Below are 15,638 nucleotides of genomic sequence, written 5' to 3'. Positions count from 1 at the left end.
AAAGTATGTGAACCCTTTGGAAATACCTGAACTTCTGCATAAATTGGTCATAAAATTTGATCTGATCTTCATCTAGGTCACAACAATAGACAAACACAGTCTGCTTAAACTAATAACACACAAACAATTATATGTTTTCATGTCTTTATTGAACACACCGTGTAAATATTCACAGTGTAGGGTGGGGAAAGTATGTGAACCCTTGGATTTAAGAACTGGTTGACCCTACATTGGCAGCAATAACCTCAGTCAAACGTTTTCTGTAGTTGCGGATCAGACCTGCACAACGGTCAGGAGAAATTTTGGACCATTCCTCTTTACAAAACTGTTTCAGTTCAGCAATATTCTTGGGATGTCTGGTGTGAAGAGTTATCTTGAGGTCATGCCACAGCATCTTAATCGGGTTGAGGTCAGGACCTTGACTGGGCCACTCCAGAAGGCATATTTTTTTTCTGTTGAAGCCATTCTGTTGTTGATTTACTTCTGTGTTTTGGGTCATTGTCATTGTTTGTTGAGCTTCAATTGGTGGACAGATAGCCTTCTCCTGCAAAATATCTTGATAAACTTGGGTATTAATTTTTCCGGCGATGATAGCAAGCTGTCCAGGCCGTGAGGCAGCAAAGCAAAGCATGATGCTTCCTCCACCATACTTTACAGTTGTGATGAGGTTTTGATGTTGGTGTGCTGAACCTTTTTTTCTCCAAACACACATAGTCTTGTGTGTTCCTTCCAAACAACTCAACTGTAGTTTCATCTGTCCACAGAATATTTTGCCAGTAGCGACCTCAACCACATCGAGCACATTTGGGATTAATTGGAACGCCGACTGCGAGCCAGGCCTAATCGCCCAACATCAGTGCCCGACCTCACTAATGTTCTTGTGGCTGAACGGAAGCAAGTCCCCGCAGCAATGTTCCAACATCGAGTGCAAAGCCTTCCCAGAAGAGTGGAGGCTGTTATAGCAGCAAAGGATGACCAACTCCATATTAATGCCCATGATTTTGGAATGAGATGTTCAATGAGCAGGTGTCCACATACTTTTGGTCATGTAGTGTAGCTAGTTGGGGTAACCACATATCAAAGTCATAGTAAGTTTTCTATGGGGTTGAGATCTGGAGACTGGCTAGGTCACTCCAGGACCTTGAAATGCTTCTTACGAAGCCACTCCTTCGTTGCCCGGGCGGTGTGTTTGGGATCATTGTCATGCTGAAAGACCCAGCCACATTTCATCTTCAATGCCCTTGCTGATGGAAGGAGGTTTTCACTCAAAATCTCACGATACATGGCCCCATTCATTCTTTCCTTTACACGGATCACTTGTCCTGGTCCCTTTTCAGAAAAACAGCCCCAAAGCATGATGTTTCCACCCCCATGCTTTACAGTAGGTATGGTGTTCTTTGGATGCAACTCAGCATTCTTTGTCCTCCAAACACAACGAGTTGAGTTTTTACCAAAAAGTTATATTTTGGTTTCATCTGACCATATGACATTCTCCCAATCTTCTGCTGGATCATCCAATTGCTCTCTAGCAAACTTCAGACGGACATGTACTGGCTTAAGCAGGGGGACACGTCTGGCACTGCAGGATTTGAGTCCCTGGCGGCGTAGTGTGTTACTGATGGTAGGCTTTGTTACTTTGGTTCAACGTAATGCATGTCCAGTAACTCTGTCTCTGGCTGTATGCTGACTCATCAACCTTTTCAGTGGTTGACTATTGATGTGACATTGTGACGAAGAACAGGACAGGCGCTCTTTTGATGCTTTGTCTTCTGTATGTGCTCGGCTTGGTATGGAAGTGGAACAGCAAGAGAGAAAGGGACTGAAACGAGAGATAGATAAAGAGAGAGAGTGAAATGAGAGATAGACAAAGAGAGAGTGAAACGAGAGATAGATAAAGAGAGAGAGTGAAACGAGAGATAGATAAAGTGAGAGAGTGAGAGGAAAGACAGAGACCTCCTACTAGGCCGGAGATGGTGCGGTATTACCGTCTGTTGGATTTGCGTTTAGGTTGTGAGTGCAAAGGAAATGTGTGTGTGTGATTACAGGAATGTACTGTGTGAGGGCAGAGTGTGTTTTGGATGCGTTGCTTGCTTAGTCGCTTGTGTTTTTGTGTGCGTGTTTTTGTCGATTGTGTATGTGACACGGGTGTGTGGGTGGTGTTTAAACAGGAAATTAGGAGCGTGTGTCTGCTTCATGGCTTCATGTTCAGGTGGGAGGGATTAGACACACACACACACACACACACACACTGAATGGGCATTGTAATGCTAATCCAGGTTTAGTCTCAACATGTCTTTTTTCTTATCAACAGAAGTTATTGCTTCTGTAGACAGACCAATGTTACTAGGCTGTTATGGCATAGAATGACTTGATTGAATGTATAGGAGACATTATAGTAAGTACTGGTAGATACACACTCTGTTATGTCCATGGGCAGCTAGAACAAGTTGGGCTTGCAGACAAACACATGTACACACACACACACACAGACACACAGAGACACACACACAAAGGGCAGTAATCCCCCTCGACATGCCATGGATTTGGGCAAAACAGGGATTTTCTTCTTCAAAGGGCAAGGACCACCCATCGGAACACCGGAACAATGGTGGCGGGAGCGCCGGAAGCTTCACACACAGACACACAGACTAACCGCCCTCCTCGGCTTCTAGGATATTGAGGATTTGGGAGGTTATTGTAAAGGCCAGTATAGAGCACATTCCACTGTATCTAGTCAAGCACAGGTCCCTTCAGACAGCAGATCACTCCCCTTAACTAACCCTGTTAGCACTGGGTCTGTAAAAACCACACACACACACTGGACAGTGAGGGAGGAAATGAGAGGGATAAAGGGAGGCTGAGGGTTGGAGAGGGAGGGAGGGAGGGATGGAGAGAGAGAGATGGAGAGGGAGGGAAGAGAGGGAGAGGGAGGGAGGGAAGAGAGGGAGGGATGGAGAGAGAGTGCCTCTGCAGTGTGTCTTTTGGGAGGAGAATGTAGTGCAGGGCTGCTTAGACAAGCTTTAGACTTATAAGTGTTGTGCATGTTTTCGGGTGTGTTTTACTGTGTGTGTGTGTGTACATGTGTTTTTATTTGATTACTTCTTTTGAACTGAAACACAGAGAAGGCTGGCTGCTTTGTGCGGGTGATTCACAGGGAAATTTAAACTATTTGTTGCTTGAAAGCGGCTTTTGAAATCTAAGACAAAAGCTGGGAAGAGATGGTTGCTAACAACAGCAGACAGTGCTCCGCTGCCTGCATATTTGGATTAGTCTCTCTGCCTCTTTCTTTCTCTTTCTCACTCTCTCTCGTCTCTCTCTCACCTTTCTTTCTCTTTTCCAAAAGCATCGCGTTCGTCTTTCTCCATCTACTTTTGTGTTTGAGTGAATTATTGTGTCCAACGTGTGTGCTTTGGGTATGTGGGAGAAAGACTGTATTGTGGAATGGTGATTTGAGCGTTGCTACGTTGATCCACTGTGCCTTTATGTAGATTATGTTTGATAAAGAGACACGCACGGCCTGCTTTGACTCATTGGAAGAACACAATGTTTTGATCTCTGGTGGTGTTCATAAAGTACATAGGACCAGGAGTTTTTCCTGGTAAGGTCATGTAGTCAGGAAGCGCTCCTGGCCATAATCCTAGTCATACAATATGCAGATTCAGTCTTTCACAGAACATGATTTAAAATGTCACCCATAAAACTTGAATTAATGGAGGTGGATGCGGGAGTGTGTTTATTGAACAAGGTATGTTTCAGTCCAGTCAACCTAACTCCACTCCTAACTGAGGGCCAGTGAACGTATTTGATGGATTTAATCCGGTCACATCCTATCTAGGGTAACAGGGGTGTAATTAAATGCTTTGGCCACTGCAGTGAAGAAGCTCCAAATCGCCAACGTCTTTAACTTAGGCTTTTTGACAGCCTCTATCTGATCATCTGCAAATGGGACATCAGGCTTGCAGTGTTCTGTGAGTTCCAACTTCTGCTGTTGTCCTTGCTCCAGGGGTATCTGCAGGCTTATCGTCTTTAAAAGGACATTTCAAAATTGTTCATCTTCATATTCATTATCTCCAGCACCACGCCAACATCAACATATGTGAAAATTGCACGTTTTCTGGTAAAAGGGGAAGATAAGTGTTTCCAATGACAACATCAACGAATTAGTAGGCAATTAGTAGGCAATGCCTACTCATAATTGGTTAAAATCACACGATGCAGACCGAAGAGGTAATTGGAAATCTTCCTCTTATCTTTTTTTCCACAAAACATAGAAACACGCCATTTTCACATATGTTGATGTTGGGGTGGTGCTGGTGATGATGAAAATTAAATATCCCTTTAAGTCATCAGATGAACTGAAGCTCCTAACATTGTCCACTGGCTGCAGGTCTTGGCGTCTCAAAGCAACCAGAAGTTCTTCTTTAAAGGAAAGTCATTGAGTACACTTCCTTCTGATCTCTTCCCTCACTACTTTTACAAAACTGAGCCGGCGTTCCGTGCCAAACTACCATGTTGGAATCTGAACAAGAAGACCCTGCTCCTATGATAGGCATCTACATCATTCCTTAATGGAGCTGACGATTTGTCTATATCTGTGAGATGGAGCCAACCATGCCGTCGTGTAGATCTGTGTGATGGTTCATCCCCGCTGCAAAATGCCACATGTCCCTGAACACCTTTTTCAGGGTCAGCTGGATGATGCAGAGGGTTGATTTCTCAGGCTGGACTTCGATCTTTTTGAAGGATGCCACTTCTCTCTTGAGTGGAACTGTGAATACCGGCCAATCCATGTTGGTGTTTGGGAACCCCATGTTGGTGTTTGGGAACTCTGGGGCCTTGGTTGGCTTCTGAAATTGGCTCTGTTATGAAGAGTTCAGGATTTTGTTTTTATTGGCTAGAAATAGCACTTGGGTTGTCTGTCAGTAAAGGATGAAGATAGATACAGTGGCTTGCAGAAGTATTCACCCCCTTGCCATTTTTTCTATTTTGTTGCCTTACAACCTGGAATTAAAATTGATTTTTTGGGGGGGTTTGTTTCATTTCATTTACACAACATGCCTACCACTTTGAAGATGCTAAATATTTTGTCTCGTGAAACAAACAAGAAATAAGACCCCAAAAAACTTGAGCGTGCATAATTATTCACCCACCCAAAGTCAATACTTTGTAGAGGCACCTTTTGCAGCAATTACAGCTGCAAGTCTTTTGGGGTATGTCTCTATAAGCTTGGCACATCTAGGCACTGGGATTTGTGCCCATTCTTCAAGGCAAACCTGCTCTAGCTCCTTCAAGTTGGATGGGTTCTGCTGGTGTACAGCAATATTTAAGTCATACCAAAGGTTCTCAATTAGATTGAGGTCTGGGCTTTGACTAGGCCATTCCAAGACATTTAAATGTTTCCTCTTATACCACTGTCCTTGTCCTGCTGGAAGGTGAACCTTCGTCCCAGTCTCAAATCTCTGGAAGACTGAATGAAAAATGAATGGTGTTCTCGGTGTGATGAGGGGTGTTGGGTTTGCGCCAGACATAGCGTTTTCCTTGACGGTCAAAAAGCTAAATATTAGTCTTATCTGACCAGAGTATCTTCTTCCATATGTTTTGGGAGTCTCCCACATGCCTTTTGGCAAACACCAAAAACAATTCTTGAACAATGGCTTTTTTCTGGCCACGCTCTGTGGAGTGTACGGCTTAAAGTGGTCCTATGGACAGATACTCCAATCTTTGCTGTGGAGCTTTGCAGCTCCTTAATGGGTATCTTTGGTCTATTTGTTGCCTCTCTGATTAGTTTTGGTGGGCGGCCCTCTCTTGGCAGGTTTGTTGTGGTGCCATATTCTTTCCATGTTTTAATAATGGAATTAATGGTGCTCCGTGGGATGTTCAAAGTTTCAGATATTTTTTTATAACCCAACCCTGATCTGTACTTCTCCACAACTTTGTCCCTGACCTGTTTGGAGAGCTCCTTGGTCTTCATGGTGCCCCTTGCTTGGTGGTGTTGCAGACTCTGGGGCCATTCAGAACAGGTGTATATATACTGAGATCATGTGACAGATCTTGTGACACTTAGATTGCACACAGATGGACTTTATTTAACTCATTATGTGACTTCTGAAGGTAATTGGTTGCACCAGATCTTATTTAGGGGCTTAATAGCAAAGGGGGTGAAAACATATGCACACACCACTATTCCGTTGTTTGTTTGTTTCATTTCACTTCACTTCACCAATTTGGACTGTTTTGTTTATGTCCATTCCATGAAATCCAAATAAAAATCAATTTAAATGACAGTTTGTAATGCAACAAAATAGGAAAAACGTCAAGGGGCCTGAACACCTTTGCAGGCACTGTACTAAAGGCATTGCTCTATTGATCTGTTCCTGAACACATTCCACTATTTCTATGGCTACACATTGTGAACATTTATTGTAACCATAGAAAAATTATAATTGTAATTATATGATTGTTACAAGTGGGTTATGACCCTTCTTTGTGAGGTGGACATTAGGCCACACATTTTTCTGCTGTTAAATCATGCCAGTATGTAAACTTGCCTTTGTTTTCAGGTGCAAAAATCGTTGTAAGATCATTCTTATGGTTTAGGTTATTTTGATGTTTCCATAAGTAAGAAAAACTCAAATCAAGGTCCATAAAGTTTATTTCCATTGTGTCTATCTGTACAATAACCCTATAAAAAAGTGTTACATCCAGCCTAGCTAGTTCTTCCTCTTTTCAACTCAAGGATTTTCGGGTTCCTCCATTTCTCCTACCCCCTTCCCCCCGGCCCCTTCTGTCTTTCTGGATGCTGTCACTGTTCTCTGACTGGCTGTTGTGACAGAGCCGTCTCTTGATTTGTCAGCCTCTGCTAAAGCTGAGTTTAATTACTCCTTTTCAGCAGCACGACACACACACACACACAGCATGCCACATCGTTCTCGCAGTAATTGTCAAAAAATGCACAGTGATTGAAGTCTCCATCAACCGTGCTACCTGACAAACGGCGAAGCATCTCACGCCTCGTAGACAAAGAAGACCCCCAGATTTGTCATGGTTTTTCACAAGTTTTTTTCCATCAACCCTTTGAAAACATTAGGGGATATGTAGATGTGTGTGTTGGCCTGCCAGTGTTTGACAGGCAGCACGGATCGAATAGCCAATTAAAGAGGAGGAGTTACAGTACACGATTATTGACTGAGTTTGGATGAAGGGTCCATTCTATGACAAAGATGTTCAAGCAATGGCTCATGTAGAAAGTAGTTATTCAGATAGAATATGTTTGTTATTTACTATAGACCTAAAATCATTTTATTTATAATATTCCTAAAATCAAAACAATTACTATATTCCTAAAATGCTAAATAATGAAATAACTCTATTGAAAGTTCCGTGAAATATTTCCTTTCCTATTCCTTTGTTACCTGTGATTAATGGAACTGTGACTGTCAGATAAGAGATGTCTTTGTGAGAACGAACAAAGCAAATTTGATTGTTGACACTATTGCAACTAAGATGGATCGGAGCTAGTAAGACCTATGACCTATGACAGATGAGACAAAAAGAAAGAAATTCAGTTTCAATTAAATTCTCTTTTTCCATTGGAGTTTGGTACTCTGTTGCACCTGTAGAAGTTTGTTGAATGGGTGTGGACTACTTTTGAACTGATGGTCCATTTTTTCCTTTCTCTCCTCTCCCTCCCAGGCACCTTGCCCTATGACATAAAGATAGTGATTGCGGGGAACCATGAGTTGACCTTTGACCAGGAGTTCATGGCTGACCTGATCAAGCAGGACTTCTACTACTTCCCGTCGGCCTCCAAGCTGAAACCAGAGAACTACGAGAACGTCCAGTCCCTGCTCACCAACTGTATCTACCTGCAGGACTCAGAGGTCACTGTACGAGGCTTCCGTATCTACGGCTCCCCCTGGTGGGTGACTCTGTAACTGCAGTATACCTGATAGTTGACAACACTCCTACTACTTGATCTATATCTATCTATCAATCTTCTCTCACAACCATTTTGTCCTTCCTCTCCACTTACTTTCCTGTCAGTCATTCACTCACCCTCCCCTCCACACACTTCCTCCCATGCTCTTTTTTTCATTGGCTACCTCTCTAGCTATGGTTCCTTCTTCTCTTTCTCACTGCCTCCCTCCCTCTCTCCTCTCCTCTCTCTCCCTGGTCAGCGCCTGTGTGTGTGGTGCTGGTTTACCAATGCCCCATAATGCAGTATGTGTGTTTGGTGAGGGGCCCCAGAGGCAGTGTGTAGGCACTGGGATGGGTGTGGGGACCCCTGTGCTAGGTAATTGGTTTGCTGAGATAGTGGGGTCCCTTGAGTTAGAGGAATAGCCGCTATGGAGAGATGCCTCAGGTGTGTTGAGAGGGCGAGAAGGCGGAGAGAGAGGAAGGAGGGATGGGGGGAGAGAGGGAGAGAACTGAAGACAGAGGGGGTGAGAGGAAGAATGGTGCACACAGCTTCAATTCAGTAACATCGGCTGGGCTTGGCTGGTGCAGTAGGCTTGCTACAGAAGGTAGATTAAATAATGTGTCTGTGTGTGTGTGTGTGTGTGTGTGTGTGTGTGTGTGTGTGTGTGTGTGTGTGTGTGTGTGTTGCAGCAGCCCGAGGCTCTGTTCCTCCAGCACAGAGGGACTCCAGCTGGAGGCGCCGTGTGTTTCCCTCTCCACACTGTCTGCTCCCTCTATCTCTCTACCTCTCCTCATCCCTCTCTCTCTCATTCAATCCACCTGTCTGTCTGTGCGCTCCACATGTCGCTGGCTCGGCAGTGGGAGCACGGGCGAACACGGGGGAACGAGGATGTCTCTGTCTCTCTCTAATCTCTGTCAGGAGCAGTGGGACAGCGCCTGCTTTACCAGCTCCAGTCCCGTCTCCATGGCGATTCCAAACTGGGACTGGTTTATGGCCCGTGACCGGCCTGTACTGTAGCCTTGGGGTGGTGAGGGGAAAGAAGCCTCTCTGCCTGTCTGTCTGTCTCCTGCCCTGATGAGTCATCTGCCCTGAATGAACTGTAACCGCACAGTCGTTTTCCCCTCTGCTCCAGTCATTCTCCCCTCTGCTCCAGTCGTTCTCCCCTCTGCTCCAGTCGATCTCCCCTCTGCTCCAGTCGTTCTCCCCTCTGCTCCTGTCGTTCTCCCTCTGCTCCAGTCGTTCTCCCCTCTGCTCCAGTCGTTCTCCCCTCTGCTCCAGTCGTTCTCCCCTCTGCTCCTGTCGTTCTCCCCTCTGCTCCAGTCGTTCTCCCCTCTGCTCCAGTCGTTCTCCCCTCTGCTCCTGTCGTTCTCTGCTCCTGTCGTTCTCCCCTCTGTTCCTGTCGTTCTCCCCTCTGCTCCAGTCGTTCTCCCCTCTGCTCCAGTCATTCTCCCCTCTGCTCCAGTCGTTCTCCCCTCTGCTCCAGTCGTTCTCCCCTCTGCTCCAGTCGTTCTCCCCTCTGCTCCAGTCATTCTCCCCTCTGCTCCAGTCATTCTCCCCTCTGCTCCAGTCATTCTCCCCTCTGCTCCAGTCATTCTCCCCTCTGCTCCAGTCATTCTCCCCTCTGCTCCAGTCGTTCTCCCCTCTGCTCCAGTCGTTCTCCCCTCTGCTCCAGTCGTTCTCCCCTCTGCTCCAGTCGTTCTCCCCTCTGCTCCAGTCGTTCTCCCTCTGCTCCAGTCATTCTCCCCTCTGCTCCAGTCATTCTCCCCTCTGCTCCAGTCGTTCTCCCCTCTGCTCCAGTCATTCTCCCCTCTGCTCCAGTCCTCCCCTCTGCTCCAGTCATTCTCCCCTCTGCTCCAGTCGTTCTCCCCTCTGCTCCAGTCATTCTCCCCTCTGCTCCAGTCATTCTCCCCTCTGCTCCAGTCATTCTCCCCTCTGCTCCAGTCATTCTCCCCTCTGCTCCAGTCATTCTCCCCTCTGCTCCAGTCAGTTTCTCCCCTCTGCTCCAGTCATTCTCCCCTCTGCTCCAGTCATTCTCCCCTCTGCTCCAGTCATTCTCCCCTCTGCTCCAGTCATTCTCCCCTCTGCTCCCCTCTCACCCTCCCTCCATCTCCCTTCTTCCCCTTATCTTTCCCTGTCTCATTTCCTCCATTCTTCTCCCTCAATCCCCTCAGCAATCACTATTCCACAAAGCCCTGCTCCAAGCCCATATCTCTCCTTCTCCCCATCCCTCCATCCATCTTTACTTCTGTTCTGTCATCCTTCAATCACTCGTTCTTTCTTCTATCGCTCCATCCATCCCTCTCTCCTCATGGGGGTCTGATTGCATGTGGCTCGCAGCATGGTGCTTTCTTGTCCGTCCCATGTCTCTGTCACAGACACACACACACACACACACACACAGCTCCACAATCCCTATCCCTACGCCCCAGTCTCCAGCCAAAATTAGATCCAAACATAGCATGCTGCATCCTACCCAAATCCTAACAATTTGTCATTCTCTGAAATGTGGAATCAAAAGGACAGCATGGGGGCGCAGTTGTGTGTGTGTGTGTGTGTGTGCCTCTGTTCCTGTTCTGACGGTAATGCAAGTTTATAAGTCATTTGTCATGGGCGTATCGCAAAGCCACCCCGCGTCTCGGAGCTAAAGGGACATGGAGGCAGAATGGAAGGTGTGTGTGTGTGTGTGTGTGTGTGTGTGTGTGTGTCTGTGATGGAGGTAGAACAGAAGAGCCCCGAACCATAGTCTAACAGTAGTGTGGGAGGCATGGGAATTAGTCACAGTGGTCGTCTTTTCAAAGCCCAAACGAGGCAGAGCCGCTACACACAACACAAGCACAGAAACACAGCGGAACGATGGAGAAGGAGGAGAAACTGGAACGAGTGAGGGGAGTTTTAATGTAGACCTGCTCAACTGTGTTTGGGATTTTATTCATTTCTTTTTTTAAGTGTGTCTGAGAGGGCAGAGGTGGCAGCATTAGTGTAGTCTACAGCTGTGTGTGCGTGTGTGTGTCAGAATGTATGAGGTCTCGGGAACACATGTTTTGCTTTACACGGGGGAGAGAGAGCTCCTCGCTTCACTGCAGACTTCCAATGTAGCTAATCACATGGCTAATTAAGGAGATCACAACACTGTGGTGCGTGTGTGCATGTGTGTGTGTACGTGTGTGTGTGTGCCCTGCTGGTATAGCCAAGAAGTGAACTATAAATGATGTAGCCTATTTAAATGATTAGCAGAGACTGCGTGGGCCTGATTAATTTCATCGTAAACCAGTCCCTTAAACGATTAATTGAATTGTGATTCAGTGGTAATCTCCACACCGATGATTCAATTCAACACAACTGTGTCGCCCTCACCTTGATCATGGACTGACCAATGAATGACCGGCCTTGTAGTTAAACATGTCATTTTAAACATGTTCTTTCTACAGCTTTAGTTCCACGTAGATCCTCCGAGTATTTCACTCTCTTCACTGGTTTTCTCAAAGAAGCTTTGCGCTTCTTTTGGACTCGGCAGGGAGGTTGGAACACCAATGAGAGAGAGATATAGCAGGGAGATAGGAATGTTATTACAGAGAGGAGATAGTAAACGGGAGAGGGTGTAGAAAGAAGGTAAGAGAATGGTGTAAAGAAAGAGATGTAGAGATTGAGAGGTAGGAATGGCGAAAGGAGCGCGGGAAAGGGGGAGAGGTGGAGAAGAGGGGGTTGGAGAGAGTAGCCTTATAGCGGCCCTCTCTGTGGAGTTAACTCTTAAGTGTTCATAATGACCGTCTCTGAGGACGGCAGACACAGACACACACACACATCTGAAGAGCGACGGGAGAGAGAGAGGGGGAGGACAGAGGAGAGAAATCAGGAGCTGTTTCTTGATGGGGGAGTGGTGGGATGAGGAGAGGAGAGACTTTAAAAAAAAAATTAAACGGGAGAAATGTATCGCTCCCCACTGCTCTCCGAACGGAATAATTAAGCATGGAGATGCAAAAGACTCCTTAATTAGATTTTTTAATTATTTAGGAATTCACTTTTTTCTATAGTGGCCCAATTAAGAAAGCTCATCAGAAAAACTAAAGAGATGAAGAGAGTCTTCTCCTCTTCCCCCCCCCCTCTGCTTTCTTTGATTCATGGTGAGGGACAGAATACCTGCTCCCCCTGTTTTGAAAACTTCTCTGATGAAGGAGGGATGGCAAGAAGGAGAGATCTCTTTGCGCTCTGTTTTTAATGAACAGGTGTTGTGATGTAGACTGAGAGGAGGGGTGGAGAGTGGTGGGGCGAGAAAAAGGGAGAGAGGGACAGAATACTCAGAGGGGTTGTTAATAGCAGGACTCTAATGATCATGTAGAAATGATGAAGGTAATTTGACCTCTTTGGAAATAGTATATGAGTTCTAGCTGTTACTGCTAAACAGCTCTTACAGGATATAACGAGAGAGAGCGGGGGACAGAGAGCAGGGGAGACTTGTCGTCCTGCCCTGTGGGAACCAGCTATCTAGCTACAGTAGTGTCTCGTGGTGGGTGTTAATTTTCTAGGACTGCTCACCAGAGGCCTTGCTAAATTAACATCTGATGTGCTCAGAGACTGTCCCAAAAACCCTGGAGCCCTGTGCTCTACCCATCCTTCTCTCTCCCCTCCTCTTTTCTTCTTTCTCTCTTGTTCGTCCACATCGCCTGTTTCCAGTGGTTGAGGTGTATTCCCCAATTGGGACAGTGAGGTAGCCTATGATGAACACTGAGTAGTAATAAACGGCCACTTAAGGTTTGGAGGGGAAAAGCGAGAGAAAAACTACCTTCTTCAGCACTTGTAGATTCTCTTTGTTATTTAATCTCTTTCCTCTATTCTCTTTCTCTAAGTGCTGTCAGTCTCTGTCCCTGCCGGTGAGTAAACACACTTATGGTGAGGCGTTAAGAAGGGAGGGAGAGAGAGAATGAACGAGGGAGGGGAGGAGGAGAAGGCGTTTAGTGTGTCTTTTTCCTGTAGGGATTTCTCTTTAAATTACCTGTTAAATGGCCTCAAGAGGAAGGCATGTGTTTGTGTGTGTGTGTGTCTGTCTGTCTGTGTGTGTCTGTGTGTGTGGTGCTGTAGGCCATCCTCTTTGGTGACACACAAATGCTCACCCCTCCAAGGCATGTGAGCTTCATAATACATTTGAATTAAAGTGATTCTGTCTGTATGTTCTCCCTCTTCTCCTCTCTGTTTCTTTCACACACACACAGATATAGTGTTGTTCTCAGCGTATAGTTTCTCCCTTGCGGTCTCAGTCGGGTCAGGCAGTGAGCAGTCACTGGTCAGTGTCCTTGTTGACCACAATTAGACCACATAGTCAGAACCAGTCTAGAGGACCAGGAATGCTTGTCCAAAAAGGCATCAGGGGTGTGAGTGGGCTTGTATGATGCTGTGAGTGTTTGTGTGTGTGGGGTGATTTCTTCCCCCTTAGGGTGTCTCTGTCCTCTATATCAGACCCTTCTGCTGTGCTGGCACGCGTGCTGCCATGATGCCCAGCACTGGTTCAGAACAGGGGTCCCTCTTCACCCCCACCTGCCATATTTTCACCCCACCCTCCACCATCCCATCAACCTCCATCTTTGGCGAATCAGTGTGTTTCCTTATGCACAGGAGACTGGTGGATGGGAGGGAGGGAGCAACAGTAGAAGGCTCTCCTTTTTCTTTTCCTTTCTTTCCTGTTCTTCTCCCTCCCTCTGTCCAACGGAGAACTTTGAAATAATTTGTGTCTCGTGGGTTTTTACACATTCTAATTTCCAACTAAATGGGACATCTGTTTGAGAAAGGGAAGATTTGCCACGGTTGCCAAGGCAACTATCACTCTGAAGGAGTTGGAAAAAAGAAGTCCAACAGCTTTTCTGGACAGAATTAGACTGTAGTGGATGTAGCTAACGCACATTATCCCTCCAAGACAAACACAGCTTAGACACATGCTAGTTCCTCTGTCTTTCGCTCTCTGTCACTCGCCCTCTTTCTCTCTCGCTCTTTCCCTCCTCCCCTCACTTTTTGCCTCATCCCCCTTTTTCTCTCCCTATCTCTTCTACCCGCTCCCTCCCTATCCCCCCCCTGCAGAATCATAAGAAGAAAAAGATACGCGTCACATTGAGATCTGCCACCAATTAAAAAGGAAAGCCCCTCCCCCATCTCTCCACTCTTTCCCCCGTCTCCCCCACTGCCGTCTCAACTGTCTCTCCTCCTCTGTGAAGCCACCTCTTCCTCCATGGTAATTGGTCATTATTTAGAACAGGAAGGGACAAATGTGCTTCCCTAGCACTTCTAAATGCTATTTAAATGGGAATTCATTATGTTCTACGCTAACAGGGTTAGCGCCTAGCGCCACGGCTGTTATTAGGAAAATGTGGAAATGAGACAAGCAGGCAGGCAGCAGTCTAGGCTCAACCATGGGAATCAAAATACGACAAAGACCTGTTGTGACACTCTACAGAGGTGTGTTTGGAATGGAGTCAGACTAGACCGTGGATGATGGGCGTATGGGCAGGTATGGACACAGGAGAACGTCTAGGAGGGCTAGTGTCAGGTATAAGAGGCTAGAGATGTCCGATCTTTTACTCAACCTGCAGCTTACTTCAAAGTGGTTAGTGTGCATTGGACCTTATGACCATGTTGACCCATATCAGTGTTAACCAAATGGGAGGTCAACTCATGGCTTTAACATCATGCATGGCTTTAACATCATGAGTGCCGGCTTGAAACAAGATCCCTACTTTAAGCATTAGGCGGGTCAACGCACAGACAAATCTTTAAGGGGAACCTTGCTGGCATATTTGGGTGTATTCTGTTCCTCACTCTGCCCCCTCCCCTCTTTCTTTCTTGGCCCTCCTCTGTCCTCCCCCCCATCCCCCCAAAGCCTGCAGGGTTTGGACCCCTCTCTCCATTGCCGCTCCAGGCACCTCCATATGACACAGCTCTCACCCACCTGCTCTCATCACACACACACACACACACACTGGGCTGCTGCAGCTTTCCTCCACCTGCTGCAACAAGGGAGGTTTACACGATGTTGGAAGCAGGCGCTGCCTACACCCCTACCTCTCCACACACACATGCTGCTGACATACACACACATTGAACACACACACACACACACACACGTACTTCCACAGAGAGACTCACTTCCTCATCCCCTTCGTCTTTCTTTGTCTTCCAATCTTCCTGTCTCTGTCTGTTTGTCCGTTGGCCTCTCATTTCTCCCCCCATGCTTCTCTTCTTCTCTCATTCTCTCCTTCCTTTCTCTCTTTCACACTTTTCTGTCAAGTGTATCCACTTTGCGAGAAGACGTAGGTCTCGGCATGTGGACGTCCACATGAATCCCCCCCCACCCTAGCTGCAACGTTAGTGCAACGTTAGTGTAACGTGTCTCTGTGCATCCTGTGAGATCAGCATCCGACGGGAGCTCATTATCGCTGGGCATGAAGTCGTCTGTCAGGACCCAGCAGATTTGTCATCTCTCAGTACCTCGCACTACCCATCCAGGGATAGGGGGAGGAGAGGGAGAGGGGAGGGGGGTCTTTGTTCAGGGTAGTTGGCTACAGAATCTGGAGAAACTCACAGAGTATTTCATGACCGTCGCAGGGTAACTATTCCTGACAGTGCATGTCATAGGGATCCATGACAGATGTGTCATAGTGTGACTACGCGTCTTAATATTGGAACCTTGTGAGGACAAGGTGACATAATTGTGTTTACTGCATATTGCTTGAGATTG

At 46.5% G+C, this 15,638-nt stretch overlaps 1 protein-coding gene across 1 annotated transcript in view; it reads left to right on the top strand.

Annotated features, from left to right (window-relative positions):
- LOC112214301 (metallophosphoesterase domain-containing protein 1-like) overlaps nt 1-15,638 on the top strand; it is a 37,378-nt gene that overhangs the window by 8,279 nt on the left and 13,461 nt on the right. Inside the window, exon 4 of the mRNA XM_024372950.2 lies at nt 7,693-7,918. Coding sequence (XP_024228718.1) covers nt 7,693-7,918 — 226 coding nt within the window. The remainder of the gene's footprint in view (nt 1-7,692; nt 7,919-15,638) is intronic.

This window comes from Oncorhynchus tshawytscha, linkage group LG15 (genome assembly GCF_018296145.1).
Source record: "Oncorhynchus tshawytscha isolate Ot180627B linkage group LG15, Otsh_v2.0, whole genome shotgun sequence".
In the NCBI taxonomy this organism is placed as follows: domain Eukaryota; kingdom Metazoa; phylum Chordata; class Actinopteri; order Salmoniformes; family Salmonidae; genus Oncorhynchus; species Oncorhynchus tshawytscha.
Note: the sequence above shows the minus strand (reverse complement) of the source record. Positions and strands in the feature narration are given on the sequence as shown.